The sequence below is a fragment of the Pyxicephalus adspersus genome, chromosome 5 (genome assembly GCF_032062135.1).
Source record: "Pyxicephalus adspersus chromosome 5, UCB_Pads_2.0, whole genome shotgun sequence".
NCBI lineage: Eukaryota > Metazoa > Chordata > Amphibia > Anura > Pyxicephalidae > Pyxicephalus > Pyxicephalus adspersus.
Genome location: NC_092862.1, coordinates 85,265,225 through 85,280,154, shown reverse-complemented (window position 1 = coordinate 85,280,154; position 14,930 = coordinate 85,265,225). Strand labels below are relative to the sequence as shown.

General features: G+C 42.7%; 1 protein-coding gene across 5 annotated transcripts in view; it reads left to right on the top strand.

Annotated features, from left to right (window-relative positions):
• CLPTM1L (CLPTM1 like) overlaps nt 1–14,930 on the top strand; it is a 98,187-nt gene that overhangs the window by 51,892 nt on the left and 31,365 nt on the right. For all 5 annotated transcript variants that reach the window (XM_072411979.1, XM_072411981.1, XM_072411980.1 and 2 more), the window contains exons 10-12: nt 1,777–1,880; nt 12,285–12,350; nt 13,686–13,736. In XM_072411979.1, coding sequence (XP_072268080.1) covers nt 1,777–1,880; nt 12,285–12,350; nt 13,686–13,736 — 221 coding nt within the window. The remainder of the gene's footprint in view (nt 1–1,776; nt 1,881–12,284; nt 12,351–13,685; nt 13,737–14,930) is intronic.

Here is a 14,930-nt window from a genome sequence, read left to right as displayed (position 1 = left end):
AGATATATAAATCGGTCCAAAGGCAGGAGATTGGACTGGTAGAGTAAAATAGTATGTCCAAATCTGTTCCAATTCCTGTGTCAGTTCCCTGGATTAATTCCTGTTGCACTTATCATTTTGGAACTTAACATTTGGGCACGTGACCTTGCCTGTTTAAATAGAAGTGCTTTGGGCCCTGATTATGGATGGACTACCAGCGTTTCCTTTCTGCGTTTCCCTCCCCACCACTACTAGATGTGCTGCTCTCCCGGCTGTTAGGGGTAGCAGTATCGTCTAGAGTTGCCACCACTGGGTCTCCCACCTGCACATCTTCACATAACTTTGCAAACATGTTGGGGTGCTCAAACACAGGGCTTGTCTTCCTTTTTTGGAAGCCCCTACCACTCCCTCTAGTTACATTAACCCAACTCCCTACATGCACATCCTGATTAACCTCTCCACCCTCCACATCTAAGCCATTAACTGGTTGCTCCATTTTTGCATACATATGTGCACCGAAACAAACTTTTCACCTTGCTACCACTCATTTTCCCAGTTAAAATTTTTGTTTGCAAGGAGTTATAAAAGTTTACTTACAGTTTGTGGTTACTATAAGGATTTAACTCTTTTACTTTTGTTTTCAAATGCCTGATTTTTCCAACTCCATTTGATTAAAAATCCACTTGTTTCACAAGCCACACAGTGAGCAATGTGTCCCCCACTTGTACATTTTCAGTTTCCTGCACCTTCCCATTCCAGATAAATTGGGGTTCAAAGAACAGAAGCAGAAAGGGTAGCATAGTATTAGAATTATAGTTTTGTGAAAGGTAGGTAAAAAATTGGGGGGCCCCACTTCAGTGCTCCTTGCTAAGTGGCCCCTGCAGGTCAATAATTTGCATTTTCAATTTTTGGCTCCCAGGTGCACTTTCTTATGAAACAGCAACCCAAATGTTCAATTTCCACAAGTTTTTAAACTTGTGATCCCCTATAAGAGTACCCTGTTTACCCTAAAAAAATATTTCAAAAGTCATTACAACCAACAACTTTTGAGATCTGAAAGATTAGGCGCCATGATTTGTTAGGCTGCAGAATATGACAAGCAGACTTGAAATTTAAATTTCACAGGCATTTTTTGCACATAGAATATGGGCAGTGATGAGATGGCTATCCTGCCCCCATCACATGCATGATGCTCTTAAAGCCACACCACATTTTAACATTGTAGTTTAACATTACGAGGGTGACATTCCTCATTTTTTCTAAAAGAAAAATGTTTTTGTTTTTTTTTGGGGGGAGGACTTCTCCCCTTCCATCTCTACTGCCATGGTGGTAAAGACTGCAGGGTAAATCTGCATCCTCCTGGGGTATTTGTGTCAGATATTCCAGGAATGAATCATAATGAATCATCAGGGGCTTTCCTATAATGTTAAAAAAATGCTCAATCTTACGCATGGCCAATGGGTAAAGGGAGAGGTAAGCTTAGCAAGCGAGGGACTTGCTGGGCTCAGTTTGTGGACAGATCATGTGAATTTTTTTTTTCACAAAAGTTTTTTGTCCACTTTATCCACATATAGTGCTCGGAGGTGAAATTTGAAGTCAGTCTGAATTCACACTGGCAGTAAAGTTGCATTTGCTGCGTTTACCTCTCACTTTTCTCTTGCCAGGAACCACTGCTGTCCCGTGTAACAAAACATGTCTACTTCATGAATTTATGTCTTTAAAACTACAGTCTCCTTTTATATACCTGGTTCTATTTGCAATAAATATATTTTCTAACTTAAGTGTTTTTTATTTCAGTATTGTGGCGTTGTTTTAGCACAGTGGTAATTTTTCTCTTCTTACTGGATGAACAAACTAGCTTGCTGGTTTTGATCCCTGCTGGCATTGGGGCTATAATTGAGGTGAGATGCAATTTTTAATGTAGCATGATTTAGGTACTTTTTGTTTCAGAAGGCAGCTGTAAAAAAGTAATTTGTTCAGGGATTTTATGCAACTAGATAATAACTTGGTAATGATGATCAATTGTTGATACGGTTAAAAGGTTAATGCACATTACAAATACATACTACTCAACAAAAGGAACACATATGTGACACCAAGTCAATTAAACTTCTGGGATATTAATCTGCCCAGATACAAAGCATGCCTTGGTGGAAATGAAAGCAAAAGCAGATGTACAGGAGGGGCAACCGCAAATAAAACCCCAAAGATGGAATGTTTTTTATCACAGACCATTAGTTTTCCTGACTGATTGTCTAATCAGTCTTTCTTTTTGCTAGTGTCCTAGTCACTACTGGTGCTGTACAGTAGTATGAGGTGTGATACTTACGTGCGTGTTTTAGACCAAACTGTCAGATTCCTTAAGGGTGGCATGTGGGCCTGATGCACTGTTGTAAGAGCTATGCTCAAAGCCTGGCAAAATGCAGCTTGATTGACATGACTAGCTTGGCAGTAAGTCCATGTTGGTCTGTGGTGGTATCCTTTGTACTCTGAATGCTGTTAGATAGCAGAAGAAATCCTTAAACACATTTTCTCTTGTCGGAGAAAGCCCAGCCTCATGTGGCCAAAAATTGACATGATCTTATTTTATTGCCACACCAAAGATTTCCTTTAATAAATTTCATTTGTTTGCATCAAAGTGAAATGTCAGAAGGGCCATAAATATTTTCTAGCCAGGAAACTTTTATTTTGGTTTCAAACTATCTGCTTACTGGATGGGAGATATATTTATTTGGTACCACATCATGCTAGTAACAATCTTAAACTTAAATTCCAATTTAGGATTTTTTAGGTACCATACATGAAGCTACTATGCATTTGTAAAATCATATAATGAATTGATTTTCAATTTGTTTTTAAAATATATTAAAACGTACAAACTTCTATACATGATTCATTTATGCAAAGAACTTAGTCACAAAATGTTGTTAAAATGATTAACTATTTAAAAATTGTTAGTTATTAATCTTAAACCACTTGCACTTAAAGATAGTGTTGAGCGAACCCGAACTGTAAAGTTCAGGTCCGTACCGAACTTTACGATTTTGGGTACCCGGGCCCGAACTTTGCCGGACAAGTTCGGGTTCAAGTTCAGTGTTTGGGCATTTAATAAAGCTTGTTGAAAGGCTGCAGGGCAGCCAATCAACAAGCTTTTAAGCTGTGAGCACTTAGAAGCCATCACAGCCATGCCTAGTAATGGCATGGCTGTGATTGGCAGGTGCATCATTTGACCCAGCCTCTATAAAAGCTGGATCACGTGTAGCACCGCCCATCAGCTCTGAGTAGTGCAGGGACAGGAAGCAGGCAGCTGTAGTGAGGGACAGTGTTAGGAATCTCATCTGGCTATTTGTTCTGTTGGTGACCTATAGTGAATTTTTTGTGGGTGCTATACACCAGCTTTGCACCCCTGACAAAGAAATAGAATATTTAATCTGGTTGTTAATTCTGTGGGTGACCTATAGCGATTTTTTTTGTGGGTGCAATCCACCATCTTTGTACCCCTGACACAAAAATATAATAGTTAATCTGTCAGTTTGGTGGGTGACATATACCCAACTTTTGTGTGAGGTATACCTGCGTTGCATACGTGACAGGGAAATTACTATAGTTAATCCGTCTGTTAGATTGGTGGGTGACATATTCCCATTTTTGTTGTGGGGTACCCCTGCACTGCATACCTGACAGGGAAATATAGTTAATCCGTCTGTTAGTTCGGTGGGTGACATATACCCAATTTTTGTGTGAGGTACACCTGCACTGCATACGTGACAGGGAAATTATTATAGTTAATCCGTCTGTTAGTTTGGTGGGTGACCTCAAAGAATGAGGAGAGCATCAAATAAGGGACGTGGCCCTGGTCGTGGTACTGCTAGTGTTGGTGGAGCTCTTGTTGCAGGGAGAGGACGTGGTCGATCTGTGCCAGCTACACGCCCAAATGAAACACCTTCCTCAGGTGCACAAAGGCGACAGAACGTTCAGTGTTATTTTGTAGGCCCGAATACCGGTGTACGAATGGTGAGGCCAGAACAAGTAGAGGCGGTAGTAGATTGGGTGGCTGACAGTGCCTCCAGTTCCTTCAAATTGTCTCCCACCTGGTCCCCTGCTCAAAGCGCAGAATTGGCAGCTGCAGCCCATGGGCATCTGTCTTTCACCTCACCCTCTTGCAAATCAGCCAAGCAGTCTTGAGCCCCAAGTCATGCAGCAGTCTCTTATGCTTTTTGATGACTCTGCTGGCAGGGTTTCTGTAGGCCATCCACATGGCCCTGCCTTAGAAGTGGAAGAGATTGAGTGCACCAATGCCCAACCACTTATGTTTCAGGATGTGGACATGGGAGGACCACCGCAGCACGTCCCTGATGATGACGAAACACAGGTGCCAACTGCTGCGGCTTTCTGCAGTGTGCAGACCAGCAAGGAGGGCAGGGTTGAAGAGTGGGTAGAAGGTGATGTGGAGGATGATGAGGTCCTAGACCCCACATAGATTCAAGGTCATGCGAGTGACGTGTGCAGTTCGGAGGAAGAGGTGGTGGTCACACAGCGCCAGACACACGGCAAAAGAGGGAGCAAGGTGCAAAAGCAGAGTGGCCGTCCCCTAGCCAGTACGCCTACTACTGCTCACTGCACCCAGGGACTGAGCACACCAAAGCCAGCTCCAAGGAGTTCCCTGGCGTGGCAGTTCTTCAGACAATGTGCTGACAACAAGACATGAGTGGTTTGCACGCTGTGCAATCAGAGCCTAAAGCGAGGCATAAATGTTCTAAACCTGAGCACCACCTGCATGACTAGGCATCTAAATGCAAAGCACGAGCTGCAGTCGAGTAAACACCTCAAAAACTCCTCCTGCTACCTCTTCTGCTGCAGTCTCGGGCTCTTCCTCCCCCTCTGGAGTGACAGTGGCACCTGCCACCCCGCAAACAGCAACGCCACCACCTCCGTCACCAAGCATCTCCACATTGTCCCATGGAAGCGTTCAGCTGTCCATCTCCCAAACACTGGAGAGAAAGAGGAAGTACCCCCCTACCCACCCGTGATCTCTGGCCCTAAATGCCAGCATTTTAAAATTCCTGGCCTTTGAAATGCTGTCATTCTGTCTTTGTGGAGACTTTTAAAAACCTTATGACGGTGACTGTCCCACAGTACATGGTTCCCAGCCGCCACTACTTTTCCAGGCGAGCCATCCCTGCCCTGCACAACCAAGTGCCGGACAAAATTAGGTGTGCACTGCACAACGCCATCTGTGGCAAGGTCCACATAACCACTGATACGTGCACCAATAAGCACGGGCAGGGACGTTATATCTCCCTAACTGCACACTGGGTAAATGCAGTGGCGGCTGGGCCTAAGGCGGATAGCAGTTTGGCGCATGTCTTTCCGCCACCGAGGATTGGAGGACGTTGCCTCCTCCTACTCCGCTTCCTCCTCCACCACCTCCTTATCCGGTCAGCGTAACAACTTCACCACCAACTTCAGCACAGCCAGGGGGAAACGACAGCAGGCTGTTTTGAAACTCATCTATTTGGGGGAAGAACCCCACACCGCGCAGGAGCTGTGGACAGGCATGGAATAACAGACAGGCGCATGTGCTGAATTTAGTGGTGCAGAGGTTCCTGAAAAATTACCCCGACATGTCAGAGCTGCTGCAGAAAGTGCGAGCCATCTGTGCGCGCTTTTGGCGTTCTCACCCTGCTGCTGCTTCTCTGCGCTGCAGCGTAACTTCGGCCTTCCTGCTCACCACCTCATATGCAACGTACCCACAAGGTGGAACTCCACCTTGCACATGCTGGAGAGACTGCGAGCAGCAGCAGGCGATCGTGGAGTTTCAGCAGCAGCACGCACAGGTGAGTCGCTTTGCGGAACAGCACCACTTCACCACCGAGTGGCCTCTATGCGGGACGTGTGTGCCGTGTTGCTCTGTTTCGAGTACTCCACCAACATGGCCAGTGCCGATGACGCCGTCCTCAGCGTTACTATCCCACTTCTATGTCTCTTTGAAAAAACACTTCGGGGGATGATGGAAGAGGATGTGGAGGAGGAGGAAGAGGGATCATTTCCACGGTTATCAGGTCAGTCATTCACAAGTGGCTCGAAGGGTGGGTTCCTGCACCAACAGAGGCCAGGTACACAACTGTCGAGCCAGGGCACAGTTCTGGAGGATGAGGAGGAGGAGGAACTGTATTCACAGCAGGGTGGCACCCAGAGCAGCTCATGAACATCACTGGAGCGTGGCTGGGGGGGGGATACAGAGGACATAGACGATTTACCTCCCAGAGAGGACAGCTTGTTGTTGCCTCTGGGCAGCCTGGCACACATGAGCGACTACATGCTGCAGTGCCTGCACAACGACCGCCAAGTTGCCCACATTCTAACCAGTGCTGATTACTGGGTGGCCACCCTGCTGTATCCCCACTACGAGGACAACGTGCCATCCTTTATTCTGTCACTGGAGCGTGATCGGAAGATGCACGAGTACAAGCGCACGCTGGTAGACGCGCTGCTGGTGGCATTCCCACCTGACAGTGAGGGCTCAGTGGAAGCACAGGGCGAAGGCAGAGAAGGAGGAAGTCGTCGCCAATGCAGTTGGGGCACCTCCAGCACCTCAGAAGGGAGGGTTAGCATGGCTGAAATGTGGAAAACCCAGCTGATACGGAACGTCTTAGCAGGAGGCAGCATTTCAGTAACATGGTGGAACAGTACATGTGCACACGCCTACACGTAATGACTGATGGTCTGCCCCATTCAACTTCTGGGTCTCCAAATTGGGCACATGGCCTGAGTTTGCCCTTTACGCCTTTAGCGGTGGCCCGCGGCCAGTGTATTGTCTGAACGTGGATTTAGCACAGCGTGGGGGGGGGGGGATCACAGACAAGCGCAGCCGCCTGTCCACAGCCAATGTGGACAAGCTCACGTTCATTAAAATGAACCAGGCATGGATCCCACAGGACTTGTCCGTACCTTGTGCTGAACAGACAAGTATACCGGCCGCACCCAGCCATTGTCATACTCCAGCACACTTTCTCTTTGCATTCTCTTTTCTATTTGCCAATGTTTTGGGGTCTTAACAAATTTATAAAAAATAAAGGAAAAAAATAAAAATAAAGAAACAACAAAAACAGTGTTGGCCACCTCCTCCTCCTCCTCCTCCTCCACCACCGCTTCCACCTACACCGCCACGTCCACCACCTCCTCAACCTCCTACTTCACTTTGACCTCCGCCTCCTAGTTCAAGATTATTATTTTTTAATTTTATTCTATTCTAAATTATTTCATGTCATTTCCCTATCCACATTTATTTGCAGGGCAATTGTCCTGCTCTTACCCCCATTTTGCTTTCTTTTGCAGCCCTCTAGCCCTTACTATGACTATTTTACAGGCATTTTAGTGCCCCAAAGGTCCCTATAGATTTCAATGGGGTTCAGCGTCAAGTTCGGGTCCCGAACCCGAATTTTGAGCCGAAGTTCGGCCGATCCCGCACTTCCAGGTGTTCGCTCATCCCTACCTAAAGACCATCTCATTTGTTATATTTCAGAAAAGAAAATTATAACAATATACACTAAAGAAAACAATGAAATAAAAAAAAAATACAAGAAATATTAGCTGAGCCTGTTAGATTATTCTATTAATTTTAGTAAATGCATCAGTAAATATTCATCAATCACTTATCATAGAACTCTTTTATTAACCCCCCTGGCTGTATTCCCGAGTGTGACATGGGGTGAATTTTACACGCAAAAAGCAGTAACCACTTTTTGCCTGAGCCCCTTGATCCAGCAGCGTGCTCAGCAATCCCTGGCCGGCTTCTGCATCACATCCTCGGTGTGATGCGTGAAGCATCGGTACACTGGGGAGGCGTGGCCTGTCAGGAAATTTAAAAGCAGATTTCATTGTAATCTGCTTTTAAATGCTTGATCACAGTTAAATATAATAAATAATAAATGCAAAAGTAAAACTATTAGTGCATAAAACAGCTTTGTCCAATTCCCTAATTTACAGTTTGTTCACGATTAGCCCTGACCTGATATGACCTCTGCTTGAACTTTTCCTGACCCTTTTCATCATTTCCTAATTTCGTCATTTGAACACTTATCCCTGACCTAGCGTTCCTGACTGCTTACTAGAGACTTGACCAAATCCATGGCATCCAAAAGGCATCTTGCCACCGCAAAAGCTGTTTTTGAACAACTAGAAAGCTGCAACAGCGATTTGGAGTCACTTGTGGAATCGAGCGATAGTGATTCACCAGGAAACTTGTCATCAGACAGTGACAGTGAACTTAGCAACGAATCTGAATTTGAGGTCAGTAATGTGCGCACTTGGTGCTCTATTGATCCTGATGCGGCTCAGACAGCGTCCTCAAGATTTCCATTTACTGGCGCACCTGGTGTGAAAATTTGATGCTGAACACAACGACCCCTTGGCATACCTGCAATTGTTTCTGACTGATGAGGTTATTGAAAAAATAGTTGCTGAGACAAAGAGGTACGCTGCAAAACAGTTGGCTGCTCCACACCTGAGGTTTGCAAAAGGCAGAAAGTGGGAACCAGTGACCAAAGATGACATTTGGCTTTTTTTGGGCCTAATGATACTTCAGAGAGTGGTGGGCAAACCCCTGCAGAAGTGGTATTGGTCTACCAATAAATTACTTGCCACAGCCATGCCAGTACAGATTTACCCTTATGAAGTATCTACACTTTGGGTAGTTTCATCAAACTCTTCATTTTTTGCATTCTGCACCAAAACTCAAAAAAATTTGGTAAGTATCTCAAATGATTTTTAAAAATTTCCAACAAACCTATGTGACAGAAAGAGACATCAGCGTAGATGAAAGTCTAATGGCCTACAAGGGGAGGCTCAGCTAGGAGCAATACATTGAGACAATACAAGAGAACACGATTTGACGTGAAATCCTACATGCTGTGCGAATCCTCAACTGGCTACATATGGAGTTCAGTCATTTACACTGGAAAAGGGACAAAATTCAACCCAAAATATAGCAACTATGGAATGGCAACAACTTCTGTTCTCTTAGTCATTGAGCCATTGCTAAATCAGGGCTATTGTGTCACAACCGACAACTTTTGCACATCTCCTGAACTTTGAGTTTCTTCTGCAACACATAACAGATGCGTATGAAACCGTTAGGGCTAACCGGCGCAACCTGCTATCAATGTTTGCAAAAAGGAAGCTGAAGACAGAAGAAATGGTTGCCTGGCAGAAAGGCAAAATGATGGCCCTGCGATGGCATGACAAAAAAGATGTGTGTCTAATGAGTACAGTCCATAGTGCCTCCATTGTTATGGTACACACAAAAGGCGAGAAAGAAATAATGAAGCCACTAGTGGTGATTGACTACAATAACACCATGGGAGGTGTCGACAGCTGATCAAGCCAATGACATTCTACCCAGCAATGAGGAAACCGCAAAATAAGTATTACAAAAAGATTTTCAGACATCTTGTTGAGCAATGCTTGTGGAATGCCTACATTCTCTACAAGCAAGAGTGACAGGCCTGTGAAAAAGTTTCCAAATCTATTGTCAACAACCACCAAACACCATCAATGGCCGTGAATAGACCTGGACGTTGTGCTATTGCCGTTGTCAACTCGGAACTCCTTACTGGTCGTCACTTCACGGACTACATCCCACCAACTGAGAAAAAGGCAGCACCTACAAGGATGTGCATGGTTTTTGCTCAAAGAGGGATGACAGTGGAAGGAAGATCTGAAAAGAAACCAGGTTCCACTGTCCTGATTGTGCATTACCATGTTTTAAAATGTACCATACCTGGGATGTCTACATTTCATTTAAATTTATCAATAACATTGCACCCTTGTTTAGACAAATTTCAGTGTTTTTGATTTGATAACATTTTTAAATTACATTGTTATTATTTCATTATTTTTTATAATTATTTATAATTATTTATTATTTATGATTTGTGTTTCAAACTTTATCATACTCAAGAAATATTCCTAAGAATTACAGGCCTACAGTATTAAACAACAAGTTTCCATGCAAAACAATGTACCGCTTTTGGCATAAAAATACTGTCATAATTAGACCGCCAGGAAGGTTAAAAGACAAACTTATTGGAAGTCATTTGTTTGGCAGCGTATGGCCATATGTTCCACAGATGGATGATAGATTGGTTAAGGTAAGCACTGTGTTTCACTGATGAGCAATAGGGAATAAAATAAGGGGCTTCTGAGTTTGATTGTTCGCCTTTGTGGGCAAAAGCTGAACAAATAATCTAGTACCAAGTGAATTTATTGTTAATTTTGCTTTGTTAATGTCAAGAGTGGGTTCCCTATAAATTGATTGTATTTTTTTTTGTCCATGTTATTTTAAATTATGAGATATATTTATGAAATTATTGTTTATATTTTTAGTAGATCTTTCGTTTTTTTTTCTCCTGGAAGTCATATATTGAGATAGTGGACTTTATAATAAAGGGTACTCTAGCAGTTAATAATTGGTACATATATTTTCAGTCTTTTTCTTGTAGGTTGTTAATAATTTCACCTTAAAGAGGAACCAAACTCAAATAAAAAAAGAACACCTTCAATCCCACAGGGAACTCCGATCACTCCGGGGGTGTCCTACATCAGGTCCTGCGTCGTCCCAGAGCCGGCGCTCCGGGCGTCGCCATCTTCGTCTTCTCTTTCGGGTTCTTCATCCTACGTCACCCGACCTAGGTGCCGTAGGATGAGAAAAAAATTGCAGATTTTACTGTGCATGGGTGAGACTGAAAATTCTGAGTTTAGGTACGATTTAATCTATCATTGAGACCCCTGGAAGCAAACAAACAGTGTAGATGATGTATTTGATTTAGATGAAAATACATTCTCCTGATATAAAATATGTAACATTTTGTAACTAAAGGACTAAGGATTCAAAACATACAACATTTTGTGACTAAGTTCTTTGCATGAATAAATTATGTATAGAAGTTTCTTCTTTTTATTATATTTTATAAACAAATTGTATAATAATAAATTATGTGATTTTACAATAGCCTAGTAATTTCATGCATGGTACCTAAAAAAAATTCCAACTTGGAATTTAAGTTTAAGGTTTTATTTTGAAAACATAAAAATATAGGAAAATACATTTTACCCATTTTCCATATTTTTAACATCCATGTGCTTCCCAGAGAATGTTTCCATCCAAATGACATAAATATTTTGGTCATTTAGGAAAAATATGGAGTATGGCCCAGTGGAAGTTGGTGTGTCCACTAAGAATGACATGCAGATATTTATACCAACTGGGATAGAGTTTGTCTAGATGGAGAGTGTTACTTACCAGGATAAAATAAGTTCTAATTCATTCCCTGTAGCATCCCACAGTGTGTACTGTCATAGAAATGTGTAGCCCTTGTCGCTATACATAGTGTCATATAGATGTGTGGTAGTTGAAGCTATATGTAATGTCAGATTGTAGGAAGAGGTGTAGTGGTTGAGGCTATGTATACGGTCATTCCCATATCTAGTGGCCGTAAGTACTATCATGTGTTTGGGGTTGTCCATCATCCTATTGTAGGCTGGACTAGAACAGTACAAGGCAATGGCATTGAAATGGCATATAATTTGTTACTAATACACAGACTGGCTGTAAATGTGTATTTGCCTTGTATCTACATCACTGGTAATAGTGCCTATAATGCAGAGAGCAGGCTGGTAAGCAAAGCTCATGTAGCCAGACGCAGCAGCTACTACAGGCACTAATATAGCAGGAGTCTGATATAATAGGAGCAAGAACATCCAGACTCCTTTTCTCTTATCGACATCCGCAGTTTAGAAGCATCACCATGAGTGGAGAACATCTAATATTTACTGTAAACTACAAAGTTTGGCACAGGTTATCACTTCACTTTGAAAGGGCAGTACAGGATTATTCAGGGATAAGAAAGTCTCCCAAAGCACTGCTAATTTTACCATGCACACACCATGCTGGGTGCTGCTCTTGGAATAGGCGGGGTGTTGGCATGTCTTGGCCATTTAGCAGATAACAGAGGGGCTGCTTGTGTCCTGTTATCACGCTTAGGGTGTATCTCAATTTTTTTTTCATGTTGCATAAAGTAGGAAAGATTAAAAGGAGGAAGAATAATTTACTTAAAAGAATAATGGGTGAATTCTCCAATAGAAAGAAAAGCACTTACCAGTAATAGTTCATATATAGCATTGAAATAATCTATAAATCTCCTTTTAGCACCTTTGGTTGTAAGAATATTTTGTTCCCTTTTATGAAAGAAAACAGTAAATTTATTGTAATTACTCAAAAGAATTCTGTTTTTAATTCCTATTAGGTGTGGAAGGTCAAGAAGGCATTAAAAATAACTTTTCAGATAAGAGGTCTAATTCCTGTAATCAAGGTGAGATCTTGTTGCCATATGCTATATTTAAAGCCGATCTCCATTCTAAGCTTTCTTGTTTTAAGTAGGGATTAGGTTGAATATATTGGGATTTATTAGTTGTGTGTGACACCATTGATGAAATTTCTCCTCACTTTAAGTCCCAGTGACACAATGACATACATATTTACCAGCACAAATAAATGAGGGAATCTCATTGGGCCAGCAAAATAAATTAAGTGTGCGCCCATTTGTTAACATGCAGTGCAAATAGAGCAACCACTGTAGCAGATTTTAAAATAAAGGTAAAGCCACACAATCTTCTATTCTAAATGTGTTTATTTAAAAAACTTTGCTACCTTTCATTTGTAGAGAGCTTTAAAATAAAAACAGCTAGAGCTGAACATTGTCCAGAATACTTTTCTGCTGGATCAATCAATAGCCACCAGAGATCCTAACTAGTGTTGGTGTTCGAATTCGGGTTGTCCCTATATTCGACCTGAAAATGGGGGTTCAATATCGGGCAGACCCGACCCGAAAAACACAGGATTGGACTTTTGGAATTTGTGTTTAAAAATATGTTCAAAAAAACATCTCTCCATTGGGAGTTCATCTGAGTTCAGTTCCCACGGTCACCGGGCTGTACTTATCATTGGTAAGTACAGCCCTGGGAGCGTGGGAACTTGCGATCACAGCTGATAGGAGGCACGAAGTGCTTTCAATCAGCTGTGACTGCAGATGAACTCTCAATGGAGAAACTCCATTGAGAGGTCATCTGCAGTTCCACTCCGATCCCTGGGCACTAAAGGTAATAAACCTCTAGTGCCTGGGGATCGCAAACAGGAGGATTACCAGGGATGCAAGAATAATTGCAGCCCTAAGAATACACTGAAATCCCTGGGCACTAGAGGTTAATTAAAAGGATAAGTACAGCCCTGGGAGCGTGGGAACTTGCGGTCACAGCTGATAGGAAGCATGCAAGTGCTTTCAATCAGCTGTGACTGCAGATGAACTCTCAATGGAGTTTTATGATAAGTACAGCCCAGTGACCGTGGAAACTTTGCGGTCAGAGAGATTCTCCATCCAAGAACACTGTTGACCGTGGAAACTTTGCAGTCAGAGAGATTCTCTATCCAAGAACACATACTACAGTTAGGCTAGGGCTGCAAAAGCAATCAGAGGAGCTTCCGAATAAACCCCCCCCCCCCCCCCACAATACACTTTAATGGTGTTCGAATTCGGCGTTCGATCACCCGAAAAATATTGGGCTGTTCGATCGAATAGCTGACGAATCGACCACTTAGCTGTTCGACCAACACTAATCCTAACCCTTTTTGTTTTTTTTTTTCTCCATAGTTTGGGACCTACAGTGAATCTGAAAGGAAAACTGAAGAATATGACACTCAGGTATTATTCTCCTATATGTACATGTCATACAGTATATCTTTCTTCTTTTGTGACAATCACATGCTACCTAATCTTGTTCTCCCTTGCCACGGCTTAACTAATAAACATTGTGTAAGTGCTTTAGGGTTTGACAAATTACGGTTGCCAGATCACCAGGAGCTCCATCACTCTACCCTACTCACCAATATTCTGTGATTTTAACACCTTTAATCTAGACCTATACTTTTTATTATGTGATTTTTTTTTTCTTCCATTTCGGGCACAGGAATTAATTCACCTTTAGTTTGTACTGCCACATATAGGAGGACTGGGCACTGTTAATACATGTAGGCCAGCCCAGGATGTGCTTGTGTCCTAGGAAGACTCTGTGTCCTGTCTCTGAAGACTCTGAGTGGACCAAACAAGCTAAGCTTCAGTGGTACCTCAATTGACCTTTGATGCCCAGAACGGTCACAGTTTCCCATTTACTACCAGCTTCCACCACAGAATGGGTTAGGGATCTAAAACTGAGCACTGACTATCATTTTGACCCCCCAATAGTTCCCTTTTCCCATCTGGTCTTCATCTGCTACTAGCTGTCTGAGTTACCTCAAACCCTCATCCTTAAGTTCCTTTACTCCTACTTAGTCACAACATGTCTGATTCTATACACTAGAAACACCCTATACTGGTTGATGCCTCTACTGAAGGCTTCAGGGTTGCATGTCAACTTATATGTCCAACATCAGCATCCTGGAGTCATGTTGCCCTCTCCTCCTAGATTCTATTCCCTAGTTGGATACTTCTCTAGCTCTATCTGCTGTTGCTGGTTTCTTTGACATTTCAGGTTTTTATTACAGCCATACAACATGAAATCTTGAGAACTGAACAAAGTCTCTCTCCTGCTTCTTTCCCTGCATTTTCTGTTATGATTTGATGAAGATCTGCTTTTGTGTCACCAGCCACAGAGGGACTGTCTGATTTTAGGTCAGTTCAGTCTTTGTCCTTCAAGTTACAGTCTGCCGCTTTTACTGCCATTTTGGCTCTGATTATTACTGTGCATTCAACTGTAACTGTTGCTTCTGCCAGTGCTGTATTTATTTTTGGGTCGTTTTAAACTCCTAACACCTCAAAGACTTTTCCTTGTACACATTTTAAGGAGGATTTTGCTAATAAGTGGTCTTCTCTCACTGTGAATCTGGCATTGCCCCAATA